At 43.9% G+C, this 27420-nt stretch overlaps 1 protein-coding gene across 1 annotated transcript in view; it reads right to left on the bottom strand.

Moving 5' to 3' along the window:
- LOC138471850 (ER degradation-enhancing alpha-mannosidase-like protein 3) overlaps window positions 1–27420 on the bottom strand; it is a 996165-nt gene that overhangs the window by 395217 nt on the left and 573528 nt on the right. Inside the window, exons 11-12 of the mRNA XM_069609693.1 lie at window positions 11530–11613; window positions 6319–6402 (exon numbers count right to left, since the gene is read on the bottom strand). Of these exons, the coding sequence (XP_069465794.1) occupies window positions 6319–6402; window positions 11530–11613 (168 nt within the window). The remainder of the gene's footprint in view (window positions 1–6318; window positions 6403–11529; window positions 11614–27420) is intronic.

Genomic DNA, 27420 nt, shown 5'->3' with positions numbered 1-27420 from the left:
TGTGGAGTGATTACGGGCTACAAAGTAACTCTTTTCCCACTACTCCTGTAACTTTTATAGTTACAGTAACAGACAAACCTAAATGGCTGGTGGCAGTGGATACATTTTTTCTACCATTTTTGTGTCAGTTACACGCAGGCTGTCTTCGCAGCTGCAGTAAAGCACCCATGGGTGATAATTTTCCACAAATGGCCCAAGTCTTCTTTTATTGCCATTTTTCATTTGTGTGTTCCTTCTTGTACCTTCTTCTACCATTCCAGGTGGGGGTGGGTCCTCGTTTTGCCTTTGGCTGGATCCCTTTGTGAAGCCTGCCAAAACTCTAGTGAGTCTGCTGAAGCAGAAAGTGAGGGAGGAGCCCGAAGCTTCTCTGGCCTTTGTCTTAGGGTATGCCTGGCTGAAACCAGTTTGAACGGGGCATCCTGCAAGGACAGACACCCCAGGTGATTACCAGGTCCAAAGAACTGAATGAACGGGTTCCTACATAAAAGGCAAGGCTTTTGGGACAGAAGCTTAAGTCGACCACTGGAACTGACACTCCAAAGAAGATGACCAGAGTCACATGCAGCACCTTCAGTAACCGCAGAAGCACCGCTGAAGTACCGCTGCTGTCCTGACCACGTATTTGAATCGACAGGGAAGATCCAACAAAGACGACCTCATCCCCTGGGCTGGTGGGCATAACCAGCCTCAAGACACTCGATTTGAGCCAACCTGCGCCCTTCCAGGGCTGCAGAATTCCAATACCCAGTGTACCTCGACAATTTTGAAGTGCATTGTCTTGCCGATGAATCTTGCTGAATCCATGTGGACCTCCAGAAGCACGAATCCTCGCCTCAGAGTCACATCACCAGAGTGCAGGACCGAGAAAAGAAGATGATTACAACTGGCAGTGATAGTTCGCTCCTGGTGCTGAGAAAAAGGTGCCAAAACCATGAACCGACATGGGAGAAAAATAATTATTTGCTGGCGAGTCCCTCTCTTGACTACTGCTGCACGAGCCCATCCAGGGCTCTTTCGTCACCATGAGCAAAGACTAGGAGACCGGGTTTGCAGAAGTGCATAGAGAAGGCATCCAGCTGCATCATCTACTTCACTCTCAAGGTACTGTGGGGCTATTGGTAAACTTAACTTAAGCCTTTTGTATCGCTTCTTTGCTTTGGGAGCACTGTTTTTACTGTTTGGGTGTACACCCATTTCCAGCCGGCCAGGCCTAAAAGCTTGTGCCCCTACAGGAAGGCTTCTCCTAAGCTCCTGTACTTTTTCAAAGAACAACTAACTTGCTACTTACCTGTGCTAAGAAGATTTTCATCAGAACTGTCGCATTCCTATTGACTTTCGCATTGCTAGTTCCCTTACAGTAAATCATCTAATCCTCTTGGCTTGGGCATTGCTTGCTTCCCTTCAAAACCTGAATTGAAGTATTCCTTTCTTGTTAGGGAACAGACTGCCCAAACCTTACAACAGTTGCTACAGTAGTGCGTATCTCTGATTGTTGCTCTTTACATTCTTGACTTGACTTACATCCTAATAATGCCGAGTTAATCCAACTGGGGGTGACCCCCTGAAGCGGAACAGGAGGTCCCCCAAGAAGGGACAGCAGTTATCACTGCTGTTAAGATAGATTTCCAAAATCAGTCCTGGTTGGAGGACTTTGGAAGACCACCCTATTATGGTGAACAGGGAAGAGACAGAAATTAGCCAAACCCAATCAAGGTGAGGTAGCCGAGCGGTCAAGGCTTAGTCTCAGAAAGGGTATTAGAGTGGTCTAGGCCCACAATGAGCCCACACAGAGCAACATCAGTAATTCCAGTTAGACAGATAGGTATATGAAAATAGAATTATTTATCAAGCCTTTAGTTTAGGTTTTAAGTAGATAATAAAACTAGGCAAATAACAAACAACACCTTATAAAATAAAAAAAAATATATATATATACACATATATATATATACACACACACACACACATCCACCCTTTGGAGAAATAGAATTGCATAGGAATGAATTACCACTGCCACATAAGTGAGTAGTCAGATACATAGACTAGACAGAACTCTTTAGAATCAACCCAAAGCAGCTTCCCTTATTTTTATAAAGTTCAACCTTATGATGGGTTGGCACATGGTGTTAAAAAATCACCAGTTACAAAGAATGTATTTCTTGATGTACGTTCTTTTTTTTTTTTTTTTTTTTATTGATTTAGCTGTTTGAAACAACTTTTCAACACACGAACATAAAATTTGATTTAAAGTCATAAAAAATTACTCAATTTTAGAGAATTTCATGATAGGATGTACAGACTCAAGCAGCACAACTGTTGTTGCCCATCATCTAACAAATATACAGACATTTAACTAGTACATAATAAAATAAAAATTCAAACAAATTCAAACAAATTAGATATACTTCAGAGATGAATACTTCATTGACATTATAAAATAAAATTAAAAAAGGAAAGGAGGAATGTCCTCGTTTCCTTAACTATTAGATTTCAAGCTGCTTGAGACTTTAATTACATCTCATTTAACTCTTTTCTAAGCATAAAGATAGTAAAAAGTTGGTTAGTGCAATCTGCACTAGATAAATATTAGAGCATAGTAAAAAGGTCCATCTCATATCTTGATTAACAGTTTCTATACAAGGCAAAACTTTCAAAAAATGTATTAGCCTTCGAGCATTCAATTTGGGACAGTGACAAACTAAGTGTTCCAATGATTCGATTGTGTTATTTTGCATACAGAATCGACATGCTTGCAGGGCTCGCGATCGGAGGTTTCGCCTTGCCTGAACCTGGTAAGTAGGCCATAAATCGAATCGCGCTCTCAAGAAGCCTGCTCTTAGTTTAACAGAAGGGAATTTTAGAAGATAAGATTCGGGGCATTTCATAGCTTTGGGCCAAAAGCGAAACTTACATGGTTGATGATACTTTTGACAATTATCGATGGTGTTTGACCAATCTAGATTGTAAAATGCTGTTTTGGAACCTACAGGATTGGCTATCAATTTGTAAATTGAAATGTTAGCAGATGCTAGTGCTTCCAAACACAGATTAATCCACAGTTTTACAAAGTTCTTATCGGTTGTTAGCATATAGGCACCTATTACAGATAACATATTCATTTTTTGATTTGCCATAAGACATTTACGAAATAACATACAACATCGCCAAGTATAGATCGCGTGTATGGAGACAAGACCTACTTCATATCGCAACCAAGCACTTGGAACACAATGCGGGAGGTTGAGCACAGCCCTCCAAAACTTTCCCTCAAAGCTCTCCAGGCTCACACGGTTGAAATTCATTAGGGTTTCAGCACCATACAGAATAGAAGGGATTGCTTTGTGTACGTTCTTATAGAAATAGCACTGGCAGTGGTAACGATTAATAAGATTTACAAAGTTAGATACAAGTTGGAGTAAAGCTCAGGTGAGTAATACACTCAACCCAACACACTAGGATAGGCCTTGGGAAGGATACTTCACTCAGGTTTCATCACCAAAGGTCAGGTCAGAGTGTGTTGGGGTCAGGACTTTACACCCTGGTTACCCTATGGGAGAGACAGGGAGAAAGCAACAGGTATGTATACTTACCCTGTCTCAGAGTTCTCTGGATACAACAGTTGGATGTTTCAGACCTCGTTCCAGGCTTGTTCTTCTGTCTTTGTTCCTACCGCTAGGGACTTCTAGACAGAAGAGATACTTTGTTTCACAAGATTCCGTTTGTCGGTTGCAGTACTTTGGAAGTTCCAAATAGCCTCCAATGGAAAACCCCAAATGAAGACAAGGGAAGACTTCTGTGGGAGAGACGGCCACGGGATATCTCAGGGACATGAAGAAGACTAGATTCAATGGTCACAATGGTCAGGCAGCCCCAGGCGATCGTGCAGCAGCAAACACAGGAGCAGGCCCAGAACAACGTCTCGGAGTGAGAAAGCTGAAAATGCAGGAGCAGGCAACTTGTGGCACAAGCTGAAGATCTGCCAGGTTCCAAGGCTCTACTGAGAATGACGATGGCTGAAGCGAGGTAGGCCAAGAGAGCTGGTCAGTCCAATGGTTGGTCCAGGAACAATTCTGAAGGCTCAGCCGACACAGATCCTCGAGCAGGAGTCGAGTATGGTTGTTCACACCGGTCTGGGGGTCTAAGCACCAATGAAGGGCTTCTTGAGATCAGGACAGAGGAGCAGGACTTCAGCGGGACAACACTGGAGTCAAAACTGGCCATCTGCAAGGGTCAATTTAGGCCTCCTTGTCTTCAGAGAAGTCTTGGTTCCAACGATAATATGTTGAACAGCCACAGGAGTCCTCCTTTTATCCAAGATTCCGGCTGGGAGCAAGCCTAAATCCACTAATGGTAGGGATATGCCCCATTCACACAGCCCATCATGGATAGCCACTGGTCATCATCTGCCCAGCAACAAACCTTCTGGCACCAGAGATGTAGATTGGGACAAGTCAGTCCCAGCCCTTTCCCTCACACAGAGACTGAGAAAGAGACAGGCAGATAGAGAGAGAGACAGACAGAGAGAGAGAGAGAGAGAGAGAGAGAAAGAGAAAGAGAGAGAAAGAGAGAGAAAGAGAGAGAAAGAGAGAGAAAGAGAGAGAAAGAGAGAGAGAGACGGGCACAGAGAGAGTGAAAGAGACAGGCAGAGAGAGAGAGAGAGAGACAGAGAGAGAGAGAGAGAGAGAGAGAGAGACGGGCACAGAGAGAGACAGACACACAGACACAGAGAGACAGAGACAGAGAGCGAGGCAGACAGAGTCAGACAGACCGAGACAGACGGGCCGAGACAGACAGAGAACAGACGGACAGAGACAGAGAGAGAGACAAACAAATACAGAGAGAGAGCGAGAGAGAGAGACAGAAAGACAGAGACGGGCAGGGAGACAGAGAAAGACAGACACAGAGACGGAGAGACAGACAGACAGAGACAGTGAGAGACAGAGAGACAGAAAGAGAGAGAGAGAGAGACAGAGACAGACAGACAGAGACAGACAGAGACAGAGAGACAGACACTGAGACAGACACTGAGACAGACAGACACTGAGACAGACAGACACTGAGACAGACAGACAGAGACAGAGAGCGAGACAGAGAGAGACCGACAGAGACACAGAGAGAGACAGAGAGACAAAGACAGAGAGAGACAGACAGGCAGGCACTGACACAGGCGGATAGACAGAGACAGAGAGACAGACAGAGAGACAGAGAGAGAGAGAGAGAGAGAGAGAGACCAAGAGAGAGACCAAGAGAGAGACAGAGAGAAGGAGACAGACAGATACAGAGAGAGAGACAGACAAAGACAGAGAGAGACAAAGACAGAGACAGAGAGAGACAAAGACAGAGACAGACAGAAAAAAAAATCCAAAGGACAAGTGAAAAACATGTAGCAGAGCCATTTTAGGGTGCTAGCCACTTTTAGTAGGCATTAAGTAAAAACACAAAAATGATACAATTGTAACAGCTGGACATAGGCACTTTACTTGCCTCCAGAATGTCAGCACACAGTTCAAAACAAGCAAAAACAAAGGATGTCCAATAGAAATCTAAGAAGGGAAAGGTGCTAAAGTCTTTCCTAACAAGGGAAGCAGAATGTAAATATTTCCTAACACTGAGCCTGGTTTGGGAGGAAGGCAGCCAACTAGTACATAATAAAGGCAGGCCTTAAAAAAATGAATAAAACAGGTTTAGCCATTTCTGTCACCATCATAATAAAAAGGTTACCGCACTGTAAATATGTGTGGGGCTTTGAGCCTGTCAGCGTTGCACTGGAAACTTTAACAATTACACTAAAAATAATGTTTTCCTGCAGTACTCACCAGAGGAGAGACAGTAATTATAATACAAAAAAGATTTCAATGGGGCATTGAAATTAATGTAATTGAAGATATAGGAACTGAGCAGTGCTCCTGAAACAAGTGAATAAAGCCTGGGAACGCAGTTGAAAGAGACTTCACTCCCAAAACCAGTAGTGGATCACACAAACTGTCTGCAGCCAGAGATGCTGGGGGTTCCATTTAAGTAGATGGGAAAGCTTCAAAAAGAAGAGATTTCCCAACACCTACAAATGAAATGTACATTTTATTACTCTAACAAATTCTTCACAAACATGCTGTAAAATGCACAATTTGTATTATTATAACCCTTGGTTGGCTATCAGTCACGCAATACAGTATAATGCTCAAATTAATACTGCATTCTTGCTGATTTTTTAAATGTATTTGCACACCACATTTTGAGAAGTGTCTTTGAAGGGGTTTTACTCGAAATGAAAGGTGCCTGTTAGATAGTCAGAGAAAGCATTTAATAGAAAAAGGTTACCTTGTATAAGAAATAAGTGCTCTCAGCAAACTCTGGTCTCAGGGGGTGCTGGGCCCAGTGGACTGTAAAGTCTGTAGTGAAGGCCTTTAAAAATAAATGCGAAAGAAAAACAAGTAAATTGATGCAACAGTTTGAGCACTTTTATGACTGCAAATCTCAAATACATCCAACAAAGAAAGGTGGCCACAAATATGAGCAGTGTCTGTGCTACCAAACCTCTCCCAAATGAAGGACTCATTGTGTTGCTCTAAAAGTACTCAAGAGGCTTTTCATGTTACACATTAATGTTTCATGAAAACAAGGTTCATTATTACTGTGTTACAGTGTTCAGTTGTATTGCCAGTTGTGTTGTTGGTAGTGTGATGAATCTGATGATGTCAACACTCCTTTCCCAGAGGCCTCCTCTCTTCATGTGATCAGCGGACCTAAGCTGCTACATGATCCTGACCCAGGGGAGCCAGGGGACAGCTATTTGAGGGAGGACCCTATGAGGGGAGGGGACCCTCATGAGGGGAGAATGGCATCATCAGAGGAGACATGGTATCCATTGGCCCCCTTTAGGGATGTCCCATCCATTCCTCGTGCCTTAATAGCATATTGTGGTAAACCCTCCTCCCCCAACATCCCACAAGACTTGCTGATGACATCCCACAATTTCCTATAATGACAAAGACAGAGTATAAATCTCAAGTGTATGAGTCCTTTAAAGATACTGGGATGAGGAGGAATGGAGTTATGAAGATCACTAGAGCACAGAAGCCCACTCCGTGCTGTTAGGCAGAATCCTGTGCAGTTCCCCTGGGGAACACTGGAAAAAGATTAAGACTGCAGGAGTAAGCAGTAAACCCAATTGGTAGCAGTCTGTACCAACCAGATTTACCTGGTAGCTGTGGCTGAGCAGTCAGACTTCTCTCAAGAAGAGCAGGGCAGTATATAGAGCATACACAATAGCGCCAGAAACACAGTAGAGCAAACAAACACTGGCCAGAGCTTTGTATCAAAGGTATATAATTATTTCTTTAAAACACACTTTAGGCAATACACTAGCACTCTAAATCAAAAGCAAGTTAAAACACGGTCAGGTAAAGTATAAACACCTCCCTTAATAACTATTAGACAAGTCAGAGTTAAAACACCACTATTTGTTAAAACAGATGTAAGCGCGTAACCTAGATGGCACTCCAATAGTTAAGTTAAAGGGAGAGAAAAAGGCAGGGCATAAAAATAAAACAGTTCCCAACACTTTTAGAAGTTCAAAGCAAGGAAGTAAAGGCAGTATACACTGTAGAGTCAAAGTTCATAGGCCAGGCCCACTTTGAATGGAGCAAAGCGAAATGTGCCCAAGATCACACAGTTTAAAATGCACTAAAAGTCTTTACAGAATGTTCAAAAGAGGTTGGGGTGATTTGAGAAGTAAAGTTAGAAGGTCTCGGGCCAACCTGTTGGAAAGCTAAGGATTTAAGGGTCACCTTTAGCAATCCGTGGAAAGGGAGGCCAGGCAGAACACAGTATCTTAAAGAGAGAGGAAGCTCCAGCGGTGGCAGTTGTTCCTGGCAGTGGTTGCAGTTCGTTGTTTCGACTAGGGGAAGAGAGGATCTCGTCAAGGAGGAAACTTGGAGTCGAGGCACTGCACAGGGATGAAACCAGCCGTGGCGTTCGTCGGTTAAAAGGTGCGTTCCTTTTATTCGCAGTCAAAGTGGTGAAGCTTGGCTATCCGGCCGCCGGGGTGCTTGGCACGGGCGATTCGACCAAGAGACGTCTTTGGAAGGCGAAAGGGGCGAACTGGTTGATCCCATCAGCTCAAAGGAAGAAGACTCGTCCAGCAGAAGATCTTCTCTTGTCGTTGGAAAAGTGGTGAGTTCATTGCAGCAGGGCTCCACCGGTGGTGTCGTCGTTGCAGGTGGCTCAGCTTCTTCCCTCTTCGGATTCTTAGGTCCTGTGGTGACTTCTGAAGTTCCAGTCCCAAAAGCCCTGCTTTTATGCAGAAAAACCCCCATTCAACAGCCTAGCTGTCACTCAAACATGCTGAGTGGTGAGCCGGGTGCTTAGGCAACGCAGTCCAGGGTGCCAATTCCCCCACCCACACATCCTGTGGAACCCAGACAGAGTGGCACCAGTTGGAAGGCTTCTGTGGAGAAGCCCGCCAAAAAGTGGAACAAAGGGCCCGACCTTGGTTGGAGTTACAGAGACGGACACAAACGCCATTTTAGAAAACAGTTCTGGAGAAAAGACCCAACCGTTGATTTAATAATAAATAAATAAACCGGCGGTATCTTTAACATTGCACCAAAAAGTGGTGCGTTTAAAATCAATGGGAAAATCCCCTAGGAAATATTCTGGTGGAATATTTTGCGTGGTAAACACTGCCACCAGCCAGAAACTCGACAAGGGGGGACTGGACAGTGCCCCCTTGGAAACAGACCCAGGGGCAATCTAATGAACCCTTTCCAGTACTTCCACAATATGATGGTTTGTACTGGTTCTGTTCATAATTTTGGACTAGTAAAGTCAATGGTGACTTTACATGCCCTGGGAGACAGTAGTCAGTCTCAGGGTATGGAGTCTATGTTTGGGGGTCACTATGACACCCCTGTGTTACTGCACTGAGGGTGCTGTGTAACACATACACAAAAACAGATGATGCCCTATGGGGTAAAAGACCCCATAGTCCATAAGCACACAAAAAGTCAGAGACATAACTCAAATCATGTCTAAGAGTGGGAGGAAAAGAGTCTCACTCTTAGCAGGAGAAGAAAAAAAAAAAAATCCAGCAAAGCTGCTGGGGGACTCACTAGGTTTGGGAAATTAGCCTTATAAGAGAATTCTCCCTAACACGTGCTCTAGCTGTTGGAAGGAGTGACACTGTGGCAGGAGCTTTAAATCCCCAATGAAGCCAGGGAAGCTGACAGAAGCAGGCGGCTCCCATTGGAGGGAGAAACAGATTGCCAAGAACCCAGCTACATGCGAGGCCCGCAGAGGAGAGAGGAGCATACGAAGTGCTGCATGGCGTGGAAGGTCTGGCAGTCCCACCGAGAAGGTGAAGCGGGAGAAGCAGAGTGCCTGTGCTGCACGAGCAGTGACAGCAGAACACCGTCTCCAGACCGCATAAGCCAGCTGAAGAGCGGAGAAAGGACAGGACGCTCTCCCGATCTAGCGGAGTGTAACAGCAACCACGGAAGCTCGCCGAAGCAGCCGCACATAACCGGTGAGCCCAGCTGGGGACGGTGGGACGCCGGGGCACTTCATGGCAAGTGTTGGAGGGGGCAACAAGCCTGATAAACTTTATTGATAAAGGGGCACTGACTAACTGGATAGCAAAAGCATGGCAAAGGATGAAGCCTGCAGTTTAGTATGAGTCCAAGACCCACACTTGAAATTAAGAGACGTGTGAACCTTTTGTAAGAATGTTCAGGCAGGGGAGTATCCCAGGCAAAGCCAATTGTGTGAAAAGAATCCTGGGGAAGACGCATGCCCTTGGAATTGTGAATTAAGTGAACTGTGTAAGAAAATCCTGGCAGGGGAGTATACTAGGCAAAGTCAATTGTTTGAAACACATCTTAAGAATGTGGAAAGTGGCGAGAGCACCAGGAACATTTGGTTACCACACAGAGCCCAATCTTAGACGTCGGTGTTAGTAAAGGCAGCCTGATCCAGGGATCCTTAGGGCCGTGCTTTTGTGCCCCAAATGAGGATTGAGTATGTATGTGTTGGAGTCCTACAATATTGCCGCTTTACACATTTGTCATACTTCTTGGAGGATTCCTATAGCGATCAAAGATATAGTCCATTCGTTGTAGATTAATGCCATTACATATTTATTATCACTGTGGGTGCCGATACGTGTTTCGACCATTAAAAAGGTCTTTATCAAGGCAAAAAGTGGTATTCTCCTCTGTATTACACAGAGCAAGCAACCGACTGACCACCATTTAAACACCTCAGGCACCAAGCCTTCAAGAAGCACTATTCAGTGTAAGCAATTACCATTGGCTACATGCCATCACAACTTAATACAGAAGAGAATACCACTTTTTGCCTCGATAAAGACCTTTTTAATGGATGAAACACATGTCAGCACCCACAGTGATAATAATAAATATCGAATGGCATTAATCTACAACGAGTGGACTATATCTTTCATCACTATAGGACTCCCAAGATCACAGGAATCCTCCAAGAAGTATAAAAAATGTGTCAAGGGCCAATATCGTAGGAATCCAACACACACACATACGGAAACATCTTAAGGATGACCCATGCCCTTGGGATTTTGAGTTGAATGAACTGTATAAGAAAGTCCTGGCAGGAGAATATATTAGCCGCAGTCAAGTCTGTGAAGTGAGTTGCAAATAACAGGAAGAGGAAGATATCTTCTTAAGTTACAAATAACATGGTTGTATTTTGGGAACATTTGTTTTGCTGTAAAGAAACCTGGGGAAGGGAGACATATTCAGGAATTGTGAACACCATTTAAGTGCAAGCCTTTTTGTTGGAGTTGAACGTTTTGTTGAACTTGGACATTTGTGCACTTTTCAAGCCAAAGACATTACCTATAGCACCTTAGAGTTCCTTTTAGAATGTGAGGGCCAGAATAGGTTTCAGGCAAAGGACACTTTGCTTTGGACATCTTGACATTAGACAGACCCTTAGTTTTGGTTGAGGTAGGGAGATATCTATTAGAGCAGGGACAGCAAGGCATTTTCCAACCCTCCTATTGTTTGAATAAAATTCTATAACAATTAACATGACTCCCCTGTGTCCGCACCTCATTCCTGGTTCATCAAAGTAGGCTTATGGAAATGTGATGAGCTTTTTGTACAAAACATTTCGGGAAAGAAAAGCACTATAGCGCATATAAGGTACTAGGCAGGACGGGCACAAGCTGTATTTCAAGTACTGTAGCACATTTAAAAGATTTTATTTTTGACCAAGTGCTTTTATTAAAAGTCCTTTTATAGGTGAACCATTTTTCATACATAGTCAAATATTTCAAAACAGTAAAACTTAGCACTTCTAGCTTACCCCACAACTAAAATTAGCGAAAAAGCACTTCATTTGCCTGCTTATGACTACATTTTCTTGACAAAAAAGAACCTCATCTGCCTTTAAACCTTTTCAGCACAATGCCATTGATCCTTTCCTATGCCATGGGTTTCATGAGCTAAGCTAATGCTCTGGAAAGAAGAGGAGAGATATAATGTTCTGTCTTACCTCTGGAAGGAACTTGTGCTGTCTTGTCACCTGATACAGCATTTCATGTGTCTCAATCGCTGGCTTTAAATCGCCTCTCAACACCTGGACAAGAAATAAAGAAAAACATTATTTTAACAGTTTTTTGCTTTGTTTGTGGATTATGGAGAACAATATAATTTGAACAAGAACAGGTAGAAAAGACATGCAAATGATTCCAAACTTTACAAGTAACATATTTACCTACATGATATATATACAGATGTACATGGTCCCCTGCACTCCAATTCGTCATACTCCTACCCTATTGCTACTCTGCTCCAAACATATGATCTGTGCAACATTGATTTGTAAGTAATTCCCACACTCATGTTAGACCTGTCATTTTTATTTTAGGATACAGAGCACAGAAACTAAAGTATCCCTAATGTGTATTCTCTCTATATGTCCATTGTTAAGATAGATTTTCAGAATCAGCCCTGTGGATGGATTCTGGGAGTCAACTATATGCTGAGTTTTAGACTGGATTTCTAAACTCTGGCCTGGTGGACAGAAATTAGGAGGCCAATCTAGTTATAGTGAACAGGGACAACTCTGGGAGTTGTAGCCAAACCAATCAAGGTAGCATGAAGAGCAGTCAAGGCGAAGTCTCAGGAGTGAGTGTGTGTGGTAAGGGGTCTACAATGAGTCCAGCAAAGTGAGCAAACTAGGATTACACTTAGACAGGTTAGTACTAAAATACTATTTATGTAGGGCCAAGAACACTATGAAAAATGACTAATGACAGGTACTAACATCTCATAATACTAAATAGCAAAAATACTTATACACAATTAGTGAGTTAGTGTAAAACATTCAGTTCATCCCACGCACCTCCCACCCCCAATGCCTGAAAGGTAAGGTAAGTTAATTATTATTACAGCAACATTCCACAGGAATATCGGCTCAAACTTGTAAATTCCTTCCCTAAGTTGTATGGGGCCTGTTGCCCAAAAGTTCACAAAGATTTCAATGGTTTTAGAAAGTGGGAAAAGTTAGGAGGAGGGTCTTGTGGATGTGAGAAAGGGTCCAAAAGGCAGAACTGGACGTATTATGGTGAATATGACTGTGTCCAGCCTTTGGGGACTTCCAGCACAAGTTTTGCCAAAGCCAAACAATGGTAAACATTTCAAAACATAGTCAAACTTTTTAGGGGTGGAGCTGGGTGGGAGATTAAGTATTGCTACAATTTACCACCCGTCCGTTTTTCTCCAGACTTGGAAGGAGCTGCAGGTGCAAGAAGAGTTCCGCTTGGGTACAGGAACTTGGTACAACCTCTTTTCAGCAGGCACCAGTGGAGTACTCTTCAGAATGGACAACCAGATGCAAGAATGTCGGTTTCAGGAACGGTCACAGTGACAGGAGGGGACATATGTCGCAGTTGAGTTCTGAGCCAAAACATGTAACAATGACTTTTCTACCGCAGTAGCCCAAACTGGAGCTGGTGTAAGGCAGACCTCCAGACAAAAAAAGAAAAATCCTCTGTGCAAGGAAAAAAGTTTCTTTTGTATACAAAAAGAAAGAAGGTGACACAGGCTCCCGTAGAACCCAACTGCCACAGAGCTCTCAGTTAGTTCAAAGCAAACAAAACCTTATAAGGAGACATTGTCACTGATGACGGACACTGTATACAGTGTTCATACCCCAGCCTCATTGGCTACCACCTTGTTAGGGAGAGTTCTCAGAAATGTGCTAATTCCCTTCTGCCTTAACAACCCAAAGTTCTTTTGCTGGACTTTAGGACTTTTAATGTTTATCCTGGTGAGAGTGAGACCTTTTTCCCACTCTCTCATGTATTTTTTGTTGATTTGCACACTGTTTCTTTTGGTTTTGGAGTCTGATGAACTCCACAGGCATCTTTTTACATTGTGACACACAGCACCTTCAGTGCAGTGGCACAGGGACGTCTTTCAGAGTTCCCAAAGGTTTAAATACCTTCTCTTGGTTAAACTACTCTTTCCAAGAGCAGTAAAGTGAAAATGACTTTACTTACCTTTTGTAATTTTGTAGAACGAGCACACACTATCTTCCATAGAGAGCTGGAGGGGTAACTTAGTATGCCCTTTGTCTACTTTCTTATGTAACTTTTTTATGTTACCCTTTCTACAATGAATGGCAGGTGGCAGTGGTTTACTTTTTCTTAACATTGTGTTTTTATACCGCGGGCTGTGCTTGCAGCTGCAGTATAGTACCCATGGGTGCCCATTTTGTCAAAATGGCCCGGCCGTCTTTTTTGGCCATTTCTTGTTGTAAAGGTCCTTTTTGAGATTTACTCAGCGGCAAACCAGGTTTGGTCCCTTTGTTTGTTTTGTCTTTGGCGGTTTTCACTGCTGAAGCCCGCCTCTGGCTCCAGCGTGTCTGGCAGGGAAGGAAGCGAGGGGGGTGCCCGAAACTCCCTGTGCTTAGTCTCCTTGGTTACAGGAATGCACCCAAAGGTGATTGGCCGGCTGGCTGTCCTGGGAGAACAGCCACCCTGCTATGTGAGTGACAACTAGGCTGCGAATAAATGGGAGAGACTTGCATAAAAGGTGAGGTCTTTTGCAAGGAAGGCAGAGTCGACCACTGGACAAAGGAATCCAAAGAAGAACTTGGAAGAGAAGCTTTCTGCAACTCCTGGACCGTTGGTTTGCCCGGGGAAGCCCTGCTGCAGTGCCGAAGCTCAGAATTTGCTTTGACTAGAGAAGCTCAGCAAAGGACGACTTCTCCCCTTGAGTTGGTGGGACCAATCGACCCCAATGCAAACTCATCTGGAAATCCTCTCTTTGCTGGCTGTACTTCCATTGCTGCTGCAGGAGCCGAGTGCCAGGAGACAGGAACACGAGAATCGAGTGCATCGTTTCTAAGCCAGACCCGAGCTCCAGGAAGATCCTCCGGACTCTCTCGAAGCAGGGCTGACCAAGCCTGAGCCACCCCAACAGAGTGCTGGACCTCAGAAGCAAGGAAAGTCCACACGGTGTCCAAGAACCGCGGTGGTGCTATTTCCGAGAAGCTGAAACCGTGAAGTGCTGCTGATCTGAACTTTGCCCATTGCTGCCGCTGACCTTCGAATCATAGTGCAGGAGTCCCCAGACGTCCTCCCTCTTGTCCTCACAACTGAGGCCCAGGAACAACAGGATCTGCCATACTACAACAAGCACAGAAGCCAGCTGGAACCAATTTCTCCAGACCCAAGGTACTGTGAACTAAGGAGTACATACCTCTTGTTATGTAGCTTGCTTGCTGTCAGTTGAGACTTGCATTTGCTGCCTTTTGCAGCGTTGCTTGCAGCTTAGCCCATCACAAGTGTCCCAGCTTGTGGCCCAACAGTGATTTCATTTTTTTCTACAAAGCTCTCTATAACACTGTGCAAGACTTTTTACTTACCTTCAAGAAGTGCCTCAGCTCCCCTATACTTTGCTCAAATGACATTGGCTGTCCTGGCTCCCTGAAGACAATTCTAACCTCCAACTTTGTGTTTTGATCTGTTCCTCCAAAAAGTCATACATTCCTTACTTGTATATCTGGGAAAGGGTTAATCTACATTGCATTGGGGGGTTCAAAAGTGCTTACCTGTTTGATAAATGTGTTAACCATTGTTTCCTTCCCTAACCAAACTCAGTATAGCTCTAAATGTACCAGTGACATATCAATGTCCACAGTGTCCTAACTATTGAAGTCACCTCAGGGTGTAGGAAGTGTATGTGTGTCCTCCCCAAAGGGTATTTACTGTTTAAATTGAAACTGAGTGTGTGTATTTTGAAGTATATTTAAGTGTTACATATTTGGCTTATTCAAACCGACTGTTTAAATTAATTACACATATTTAATCAATAAACCTTGAGTGTAAGTGTTACTTGGATACTTGTCATTGTGAAACTATGTTGCAACCCTACTGCTCACATTGACCCCTCTTGAGATAAGCCTGGCTGCTCAGTGCCTCTACCAACTTGTGTAGTACAGACGTATACCAAAGGTGGGGTTAACTATTGCCAAGAGGACAAGGCTGGTGCATCCTCCCACAGGGTACTGCATACAATCTTGCCTAACACTGGTGGCAGGAGTGGGATCTATGGTACAGTTGTTACATTGAGTATTTTGAATTGCTTGTCTTCAAATAAACCCCCACAAGGATAAGCTACATCAGAACAGCAATTGTAACATGCCGAATATGGATAACTTCAGTCTTGATCATTTTAACAGTAGATCAACTGAAAAGCATGTGTAAAGTCAGGTATCTTACTGTAAAAGGAAAGAAACATGAGTTGATTACAGGGTTGTTGAATCACCAAAGTTTGGGTAGTAGGCCTTCAACACCTACTAACCCGAGAAATGTGGAAATAGATAATGAGGATGACGGTTCAGAGTCTAACTCTAATGTCTTAGAAGAGTCAGAGGAGGTAGAGGAGTCCCAGGATAGGAGTCCCTCCTTGCCACAGACTGCTCTTTTGCCTCAAGCCATGCTCACAGGGACCCCACAAGATCCAACACTGAGTCCAGAACATGTGTCTCTTGAAACAATGAGACTTGAATTGGAATTTAAAAAGTTGCAAGCTCAAGCTGAAGCCAAACATCAGGACATCAAACTCAGGGAATTGGAAATGCAACATGCTCTTCAAATGAAAAGATTGTCTCTTGAAAATGTTTCCCTACAAGAGTCCTCTAGGTCTTCCAGTCCCAAGAGGCTTCGCCTAAAGAAGCAGTGAGTATGTATGATGTGAAACTTGATATTTTTGATTGGTTGGGTGCCTTTGAATACAATCATGGGTTTCAGGGTCTCACAGGGAATCGGCTGATTCCTTGGCTTTTGTCTAGGCTTCCCCAGGTTGCAACTGATGCTGTAATGGATGTGGGTGACCTTGAAAGACAGAAGTATGAGAATGTGAAGCTGACCTTGATAGCTAGATTTGGGAAAACTCCTTCCCAGTACCTTAAGAGGTTTAGGGCCCCCAAAAAGACTGATGGTACCCCTTAGGCTACCTGGGTGTGTGAATGTTTGAAAAACATAAATGGTTGGGTTAAGGGTTACAGAGTGAACACCTTCGAAGGAATGTGAAATCTGTTTCTGTTAGAATCTATTTTTGATGTCTGCTCTCCTAAGCTGAGACAGCACTTGATTGACTCAAAAGAGATTGATCCAAAGAAGTTATCAAAGGCTGCTGACTTGTGGGTTGCCAACACGGCCACTCACAAGGATTCTGGGGCCACTCGCAAAAAGGATGCCGGGAAGCAGCACAAGAAAGATGGAAAAGAGAATTCAAATTCCAAATACCCAAAAGCGGGCCACAAACAGAAAAAGGGTAAACACCATGGGAAACCAGGTCAGTCTAGTGAAACCTCTGGTGCTAAACCGGAGGGAGGTCAGAAGAAGCCCCCATTGCAAATAACATTTGGTACATGTTGTGCTTGTGGGTCAACTGACCATGTGAAAGGGGATCCCAGATGCAAGGGTAAACCTTCAGGGGTCCACACTGCCTCCTTAGCCTTCATCCCAGAGGAAGAAGTTCATATGGCAAGTGGTAACTTTCAATTATTAGCTGAAGACCCCATTGGAGTCCCAGCCAGTGTTTCTTTAGTGTCCCTAGGTCTGTGGGAACAGCAGAATGTAGATGTGTATAACTCTATTCCAGATAACACAACTGAATACCACAAGGACAGCGTACCTGTAAATGGCCAGGAGACCCCTGTCATTAGAGGCACTGGGGCCAGCATTACAGTGGTGGGTGAAACTTGTTTCAAGCCTGAGGATGTTGCTAAGGCACCTAAAGGTCCCACTAAACTTGCAGGAGGCCCACTCCAGATGGTTGCTATACTACCAGCTCTCATCCAGTGCAACAATATGACTGTAAGAATACCTGTCAGTGTACAAAGTGAGGTGCCTGGGAGAGTCCTGTTGGGGAATGACTTAAAGACTCTTGGATTTGTATCGAGCACCCCCAGGCCTCACAGTAAAAGGAAGCAGCAGCAAACTAGATTGGCCAGAGAGGCAAATTTCAATGACTCTCAGTGGGAAGTTACAGAAGAACCTATAACTTCCAGTACGCAGGAAGGACACCCTTCTATTTTCAAGGCAAAGAAGGAGGCAAAGGGGTAACCGATCCTCAGGAAAGAAGAAAGGTGCCACACCTGTTCAAAGGACAAGGACATCACCGAGAGGACAGTTCAAGGTCACACCTGTGACCCCTCCACCAGCTGAGGCAGAGTGTGAGGATCAACCAGGAAATGGTGAATCAGCTACTGGCGAAAAAGAGCTGGAAGAAGCCCTTCCCTATTTTGGAGATCTGGATCCTAAAGACCACCCTGAGCTGCAGACTTTGCTTGCAGAAGGTGGACCCTCTAGGACAGACTTGAGAGGTCAAAGAGAGTTATACTCTTTAAGGACTTCGCCAACAGGCAGCTTCCCAACTGGAAGGGCAAGAGCCAGGGAAGCACAGGCTGTACTGGCAGGATGGCCTCCTTTACAGTGAGCCTATTGAGACTACCCCAGGGCACTACAGAAGACTTGTAGTGTCTCAGGTGGTGAGACAACAGTTTCTACAGTTAGACCATGAGATTCCCATGGCTGGTCACTTAAGTTTTAAGAAGACCAAGGAAAGGATTTTTCAGTATTTCTAGTGGCCCAAGATGGGGTCTGATGTAGATAGATTCTGTCGAAGCTGTCACACTTGGTGCCTCTCCCAGTGGTGGGAGTTCCTTTTGAGAGGATAGGGATTGACATTTTTGGTCCCCTAGACCCTCCTACATCTTCAGGCAACCGATTTATATTTTTTGTGGTAGACCATGCTACCAGGTTGTTACGCTCACCTGGTTCCCACAGGGGCGTCGATAGGACCCGGACAGCTGCGGTCTCCACCAACGTGATGCGTAGTGAAGAGATGACAGTCTGGACTGGCCCGCCTAATTTTGTCTGCTGGACTCGTAGAAGTATTCTCCTGAAAGTGGAGAAAGGGATTTAGCCACCCGTGGACTTTAGTGATGGCCCCCCAACAGTTCTCGTTCTCCCCACTAATCACCTCCGATATCGCTTTTGGTAACCTCAACTTATGTTTTTAAATGATGAGCTCTCCATCCTGCATGGCATGCAGGGGCGCGTAGATACCATTTACTTCACTGGGTTGAAGGTACTGGAGCAGTTCCGGAGGAATATTGACTCCAGTGTCTATAAAGTTCAAAGAGTTCAATATGTGTGATGTTCACTCTTGTTCCATTCCCTCTTTGGATTGCAGCTGGGTCCAAAAGAATATTGCCTGGAGGCTGCTGATGGCGTTCAAGTAAGAGTCTGTATTACCAAACACTGCCCGGTAAAAGTTGCATGAGTTTAACTTGCTGTTTTCTCTCCCTTTATAGGTGCGGCATAGGAAGATTCGGCGAATTAAAGAATAATACCTCCGGTGGTAAGCAGGTAAGCCTATGGTGGCAAAGAGATTGTCTTTGTTGGTTTTCTCGGCTCACCTTGTTATTCCTTTTGTTTTCCCCCCAGGTGCTGGGTTTCAACGAAGAAAATGATGGAGGCAGCTCTGAGTCGAAAGATGCGGTGGACTGGTGAGTATAGCCCGGCGCTGCTGCTGGTGAAGCGATGTGTGCTGAAATAATGTCCTTTCCAGGCACAGAGATGTGCTGGGTCCGGAATCAGGTAAGGAATCAAATAATGTCTGTGATCTAACCTCTTCTCCTTTCTTTTTCCTTTTGTCTAGGAGCTCCGGATTCGAGGCGGGCGTGGCAGAAGACTGGATGCTGACTTGCAGACACGGTGAGCGTCACGCTGCTGGATGCAGAATAACGCTAAGCATGGGCTGCTGTTCGGGCGTGGTTTAAATAGCCTGCAAAGTAGTCCCAGGTAAGAAGTTCCCCAGAACCACACCCGAGTGAAAAATAGTCCCTGTAATGAAATAGTATAAGGTAAGTAAAGTCTATGAGCCTGGTGCCTTTGGGGCAAGGACTGTATCCAAACAGCCCCCAGCCGGGGCTTTTGGGGTTTTAATGAGTATCTGGATGCCTGCTCCCGGGGCTGATGGACTCGATCCCGATGCCCGGGGGTAGGCCTCATGACACAGGTATCCTGAAGCCATACCTATGAGGACTGTTACTGCACAGGGAATGGCTAAGGCCCTCCTTGGTATTTTTACCAGGGTTGGTTTTCCTAAGGAGGCTATCTCAGACAGGGGGACCAATTTTATGTCCCACTACATGCAAGCCATGTGGAAAAACTGTGGCGTGACCTACAAGTTCTCAACAGCCCACCATTCCCAAACCAATGGGTTGGTGGAGAGGTTTAATAGAACTATGAAGAGCACGATTGCTGCTTTAGAGGAACACCTTAGAAGAAAGTGGGACCTTCTGGAATAGAAGCAGTGAAAACGATAAAGATTTTAGATACTGACCGAGATTAACAATAATTATTCTTGATGGATTGATGAGGCGCCGTTTTTCTTTTCTTCTTTTTTTCTCTTTCTTTTTTCCTTGCATAAGTATTTTAGAAGATATGAAGAAAGTTGAAATGTTTTGTATTAGTACACAAAATAATAATGTAAAGTTTGATTTCAAACTAAATCATTTTAATAAAAAATAAAAAAAAAGTGGGACCTTCTACTGCCATGCCTTCTCTTTGTTTATAGCGAAGTCCCTCAGGAAGGGGTTGGTTTCAGCCCCTTTGAGCTCCTCTATGGTCATCCGATTAGAGGTCCATTGGCCCTAATCAAGGAAGAGTTGGAGAGTCCTCCCTCCCTCAAGCCAGTGAGAGTCACTGACTATGTGTTAGGTCTCTGAAGGAGAATGATACAGATGATGACAGAAGTTTCTGATAACTTGAAAGCAGGTCAGGCTCTGGTTAAACATTGGCATGACCAGAAGGCCAACATGGTGGAGATTAATCCAGACCAGCTACTTCTAGTTATGGTACCTACAAGGCAGAGGGCCTTACAGGACACATGGATTGGACCCTTCAAGGTTGTGGGCAAACTTGGAGAGGTCAATTACTTAGTGGACTTGGGCAATCCCAAGGAGGCCCCTAGGGTCTTTCACACTAACCGCCTAAAGGCCTATGTATCCAGACCAGAACTAGGAGCTTTGATTTTAGCATCTGATCAAGAGGAGGAGAAGAGTGAGCCTCTATCTGACCATCTCAGGGGACAACTTTTAGATGGGAAAAAAAGGAGTCAATCTCTCTTCTGATCTGACTCTGCAACAACAGGAGTGCAAAGTTCTGTTTAATCAGTTTGCCCCCCTGTTTTCACTCACATCAGGATTGACCCCTTGGGGCCAACATGATATACTCATTGGTGAATGTCTCCCTGTCAAAAGCAGGGGTTACCATGTAAGAAACCACATAAAGGAAGAGGTCAAGAATATGCTTGATCTTGGGGAAATAGAGCCAATCACAAGTCCATGGGCTAGTCCAGTTGTACTAGTGCCAAAGGCAGGATCCAAGGAGTTGAGATTCTGCATGGACTATATAGCTCTGAATGCAGTCACCACAACTGATGCCCATCCTTTACCTAGGACAGATGAGCTGGTGGACAAACTTGGTTCAGCCAAGTTCCTCAGTACATATGACCTAACATCAGGCCATTGGCAAATAGCTCTGACGGACCATGCCAAGGATAAAACTGTATTATCTACCCCAGGATGCCTCTACCAGTTTAAGGTTATGCCTTTTGGACTCAAAATTCCACCTGCTACATTCCAAAAGATGGTGAATGTTCTGATTGGGATGGAGGACTTCTGCATGGCATACTTGGATGACATTGCAGTGTTCAGCCCCACTTGGGAAGCGTATCTTGACCACCTTGGATATGTTTTGCAGGCTCTTGAACAGGCCCATCAGACCATAAAGGCAAGCAGGTGTCGGTCAGGGTAAAGTGGTCTACCTTGGACATGAGGTAGGAGGCGGTGAAATAAGGCCATTGCATAGCAACGTACAAGACTGGGCCACCCCTACTACTCAAACCTCTGTTAGGCAAAGTTTGTATGCAGTACCCTCTGGGAACACTACAAACAACTCTGACTACAGGTATAGGAAACCCAACCTTTGGTATAAGCTTGTACTACACAGTTATGGTAGCGTGTTGAGAAGCCAGGCTTATCTCAAGAGGGGTCAATGTGAGCTGTAGTGGAGTTACACAGCGATTTATAGTTACAAGTATTCAAATAAACTCTTACACTCAAGGTTTCTTGAATAAACAATTATTAATATATTCATCAGTCAGTTAGAATAAGCCTTCTTCAGAAGGGAGCAATATAATTGTAACACTCAAATACACTTCATGAAATACACACTCTTAATATCTCTAAATCAGTAGATACCCTTTTGGGATGGCCCACAGACACTACCTACACCCTCAGGTGACTTCAATTCCTAGGGTGCTGGGGACATTAATATATCACTTTAGTATTTAGAATCATATGGTAATAAGTCAAAACAAAAAGATTATTTTGAACATACAAGAGACCACAAATATTCCTAAAGGATAGTTCCGGGACTTTTTTTTTATTGTCCCTACGGTTCGGCCATGTGTTTTTAAGCATAAATCGGTAGATCGTAGAAAACTTTCCTATGGACCTTACCCGACTTTTCGTCCATTAACGCACTCGAAATCAGCCGCCATTTTATGATAATCCTATCATTTCCCCCCATCGACCTGGCTCACCTGCTTTTGCGGCACTAAATCAAATCCCCCGCCCCTGAAACAGACTTTATCAAAACATTCATATTCCCCGCCTCTATCCGTGACGTGACTGTGCTGCGTAGGCAAACGCGCCCAGGCGTCTTCTACGCGACTCTACACAGAACCCGGAAATCAACACAGATTAGCTCACAACACAGCGCGCCACAATTCGGAATATGAAACTGTACTTTTAAATCAAACCGCAAGATTGTAAATTTGGTAAAGTACATTTATTTGACATCAAATGTTTAGAGAATATTCAGCGATTTTCATTTTTATTTGCTCACGTTCCAAAAAGTTCGTTTTGAGGCACGCGATGTTCCTTTGCTGTACACAGGGTCTTAGATCATCTCACAATACAGGGCCACAATTCGGAATATGAAACTGTGGTTTAAAAGCAAACTGCAAGATTGTACATTTGGCAAAGTACATTTATTTGACATCCAATGTTTAGAGAATATTCAGCGATTTGCATTTTTCTTTGCTCTCGATCCAAAATAGTTCGTCTTGAGGCAAGCGATGTTCGTGTCCAGTACACAGGGTGTTGGTTTACGATAAAATAAGCTCTTCGGTCGCACTGATAATCGCATGGCTGTTCCAACAACGAGGCACTAGGCCACCACAACGGTCTGTATGTTGCATCTAGCCGTTAGTACCGCGTAAGGGCATACTTGTACTTGGCGATCGTCCCACAAAATGGTCAGGGTGCTAACGTTGTTCACGCGGATAAGCAATTGGCGATTATAGAACCTATCCGCCGGTGTCTGGTACTCGTGACACAGACAGTAATGGATGAAGTACCTGTTTGAAAAACATAAAAAATGAAATTAGTCTCACCATCAGATCTTTATTAAAATTATTCATTTTATATATTAGGTCGGGAAATTATTTCATAGCTAGGACAGTGCAACTGGGTTTTATACGTCAAGGGGGGGCTGTAGGATACTGAGACAGTCCCCCAGTGCAGGGGTTGACAGGGAGTGCAGGTGGAGAGTGGAAGGGCCCAGGACCGAGATCGCAGACAGTGGACCAGTTGTAGCAGGGGAGAGGGGGAGAGAAAGCAGAAGCAAAGAGGTAGGTTTTGAGGTGCTTCCGTAAAAGGAGACGGTTCTAGTGCGCGGTAAGCTACTGTATAGTAATTAAATTGCGGTATAAACTCATCTAAAGAGTTACTTACATTATATTTGCATTTTCCATTGTGTTTGTGCGTAGGGCAGCCCCGAAATACCACTCCTTCTATGCCGACGTTATTTCTTCTAATGAACGAACATGAAATGGCTTTCGTTTCTGAAATTATATTCATTATCGTTTCTTACGTGGTCCCGGCCTGTCAAGGTCAAATAACAATAGAACCTTATACTGAGTCGTGGGCCATTCTGGCACCCGAGAAAAAATCAAAGCAGCTGACCTTCACTTTGAACGAGCACACATTCCTAGTTAGCTACATTCAGTTTAAGGCCATCTCACAGGACTTGAAATTTACACTCCATCTTTGCATTTTGTCTGCGTGCTTTGCAGCCCAACAGAACCATAAATACGGAGACATTCTATATTTTTTGAAAAATGATTTATATTACTGTTTGGTTTAATTTAATGCGCAAATGAACAAGGTTGGAGAGACACATTGCATGTACACTGAGCAATCACTTTTATTTACACAATACATAGCTACACATATTCAATGGGCCTGCGACATGAGGAGACTCCAGAGCAAAGTCACAGGTGACACCCGGGTGGTTCGCACAACTGCACAGTGAAGGGAGGGGCAACGGTGGAGAGACACATTGCATGTACACTGAGCAATCACTTTTATTTACACAATACATAGATACACATATTCAATGGGCCTGCAACATGAGGAGACTCGAGAGAACAGACAATCAAATTACAATCATTTAAACCGTGATGTGTATTTCTCAATGAGCTCTTCTTTAGGTGGACATGGAACACAGGCAATGTTGGGTGGCAATGCAGTTGTCCCCTGCACAGGTTCGTTCACAACTCCATTTATGTGCCTATCTAGGACGTCAACAATAAGTCTTTCACTAAACTCATATTGCATATCCTCAAACACTGGTTTGATCACCCATTGTTTACTTCTTTTACTGAAGGCCTTATTGTAGCGAAGCGTCCCTAAAGTTCCGGTCGTCCTACTTTGTTGACGGCCAACATTATGGTTATGTGTCAAGACCGCTAGAAGAGTCCGATTTATCATGCCCTCCATGCCAAAATGCAATCGTTTTGGCCTGTACTTTAGGCACATATTGTGGAACACCTCCAAATCTCCTGTGTGGCAGAATTCCGTGAGTCCCCTCAAAGCTTTTGTTATAGTTTTATCAAATACAATCTTTTCAATGGCTTTGTGAGTGGGTGATGAAGGAATCAACCACTTCTTCTTCCGTGCCTCCTCTGTGGACAAATGGCCATGTTCACAATTGTGGAAATGTTGGTTCGTGTTCCATCGGTGAACGTTTGTACAGTGTGGCATTACTGACCGCCATTTTTCCAGTAGGATTTCCAACGACCCTCCACATGTTTGAGCTCCACCAAAGATGGTTGCTGATTGACTTGGACCACTGTGAAATACCTTGCGTTTCTTTTTTTTTACCTGCAGCCGACAATTTTTTATTGATTGTTTTTGCAAGATGCCAAACGTCAAATTGGTGATTTATATTTTTGTACTGTTCTCTCATTGTCTTGGCAATTGAAACGTGTCTGTCCGTGGCTATCAGGTCGATCACCATTCCCCGCGATTGTAGTTCTTGCAATGATGCTACAATGATGCTACAAAGCCAACTTTCTCCATGGCCACTGAGGATGTACTTTGTGACACCTGCACGACCACCGAACTCACAATTTTCTTACTTTCCATGTCCTGAAAGTGGTAGGTGCAGTACTTGGCTGAAAATCCTGGGCTGTCGCACTGTCCATCACCGACTAGCCTGAACCGTTTGCCCGCGAATGTACTATCAATAGACATTTTTTCCATTCTCCAAGCTTTGCTAATGGCTGGAAATAGATAATCTGTTTGGTATTTGTAGAACTGAGTTTTCGCAATGAAATGGAAACTGAACGAAAGACTCTAATTTTTTAAAACTTGAACCACTAAAAAGTGCAGCCGCTGCACAAAGTAGATTGCCTGCTGGCAGTTGTCCCAGCATAGGTTGTGCAGACCATGAGAAAGGATGATATTTTGTACAGGTGGCATGTATTTTAAGGTTAGTGCCTCGAATTGCACGAGTCACATTAATCAATGACTCCCCACATACTTCCCCACCAACCGAATGCCCACATTTCATCCGAATAATAATATCAATCAAACAACTATCTTATACAATGAATTTGGCCTCTTTCCTTATACTGTCACTCTGCATCCCAGCTGGTTCGGCCTGTAACGTTGAGGACATGTCACTCACATGAAAGGTAGAATCTCTGATATCGTCTTCCGCTATGTTCAGTGATATTGATGGTGTTTCATTGTCGTCCACTTCATTCTCTTCCATTGCAACATTCGTTCCTTCTCCGGCGATGGGTGAATAAAACAATTTCTTCAACTTTCTCGCGGTCTTAGTTTTCGCGGGTGTGGATTCTGTGAATTGATCTCCGACTGCATCCGAACTACCAGGAGGACATTCACTATCAATGGCTGGTGGTGGTATAGCTCCGTTGTCAATCACTTCATATTCTTCCCATTGGCACGATGCATCTCCAGTCTCAAGTCCCTGCCAAAAGGTTTGACAAGCAACATCTCTCGTTCGCTTCACTGTCTGTGTAGATCTAGTTCGTACAACCACTCGCAACTAGAGGACAGATTGGAAAAGGGATGTTCAGTTTAAACACAACTTACAGTATTGAACTATTAACAGTGAAAAACAACATAATATAGTGACCAGGACACTAACCTTCTTTTGCTTTCTTTTCTTTGAAACTTTCTTGCCTCGAACTTCAACATCAGGACGCTGTTGCTCCGACTCGTGTGTGCATGTCTCCACTTCCTCTCGCGCTGCAACGACTATATTTTCATGATAAGCACATCCATCACGCACTGACGCTCCATCGACTCCCTGAAACATAGAACTTTCATTAGTATGTATAATAATATCGAAAACACAAAATGTACTTGGGGACCAATACCCACGTACATGTCAATAGCAAAACACGAATGAACGCTTTGTGTAGAACATTCAAACGACAATTATTCACGCATTGTTGATCTAGTTAGATGGAATTGTCAAGATCCATACCTCGGGCTCCTCATAAACTTCCATTGATGATATTATTGAAGATGACGCTTCAGTGACTCCCTGAAACACAGTAATTGCATTAGTATGGTTTTCTATTTTGATAAAAAGAACAGAAACTTTGTGCAGGCGTGAACGGCTCATCTAAATAGACCTGCACAAATGATCAGTTGTCTAAAATAAATAATGGATATGTAAATATGATTCGATTTGCTCGATCGTTGGAAGTGTCACCACCCAGAGATCTGCATCAACTACTAGGGGTGATGTTCTTGTAGAAGAAGCTCCGTCATCTTCCTGAAACATAGTACTTGCGTTAATAAAGAAGGAAGTATAGCGGATGTAATGACGTCATATGATTTCGCTTGATCGAACTGTCAGTATCCATACCTCGAAATGCATAAGAACATCAAGGGACGATGTAACTGCGGTGCACACTTCTGCAAGCTGTTGCGCCGACCCGTAACTGCATGCTCCCCCTTCTTCTTGGACTAATGCTCCATCGACTCCCTGAAACATAGGACTTTCATTAGTAATGAACACAATATTGAAAAAAGAAGACACATAGGAGGGCGACGACAGAAGGACACATAAATGGCTAAAAACGAAAGAAACATTGTGTGTAACAATCACGCTACAAGAATGCAAGATCTGATGATCTCCATCGATGGAACTGTCCTGAAACGTACCTCGAGCATCTGAGTGACATCAACGGTAGTCGTCAATACGTTGGACTCCTCAGCATCTCCCTGAAAGACTGTACTTGCATTATTTTGGATAACAATAATTATAACTGAAAACAAAGACTAGAGGACGAGTACAAGGGTGTACCATTAGGTAAAATAATTACACGATAAATTAAAACTATTGATTTACATGCCTAAAACAAGTCAGTGGCAGAATAGCCAAGTAAGATTACCCGATAGGCGCTTGAAGTGGCTGATGACTGCAATAACGACACGGATGGAGAATCTTCCGCCTTCATATTGAGT

The sequence above is a fragment of the Ambystoma mexicanum genome, chromosome 8, assembly GCF_040938575.1.
Source record: "Ambystoma mexicanum isolate Mex_15411 chromosome 8, UKY_AmexF1_1, whole genome shotgun sequence".
Classification (NCBI taxonomy): Eukaryota; Metazoa; Chordata; class Amphibia; order Caudata; family Ambystomatidae; genus Ambystoma; species Ambystoma mexicanum.
The sequence above is the reverse complement of the archived record's forward strand: the minus strand, read 5'-3'. Positions and strand labels throughout refer to the sequence as shown.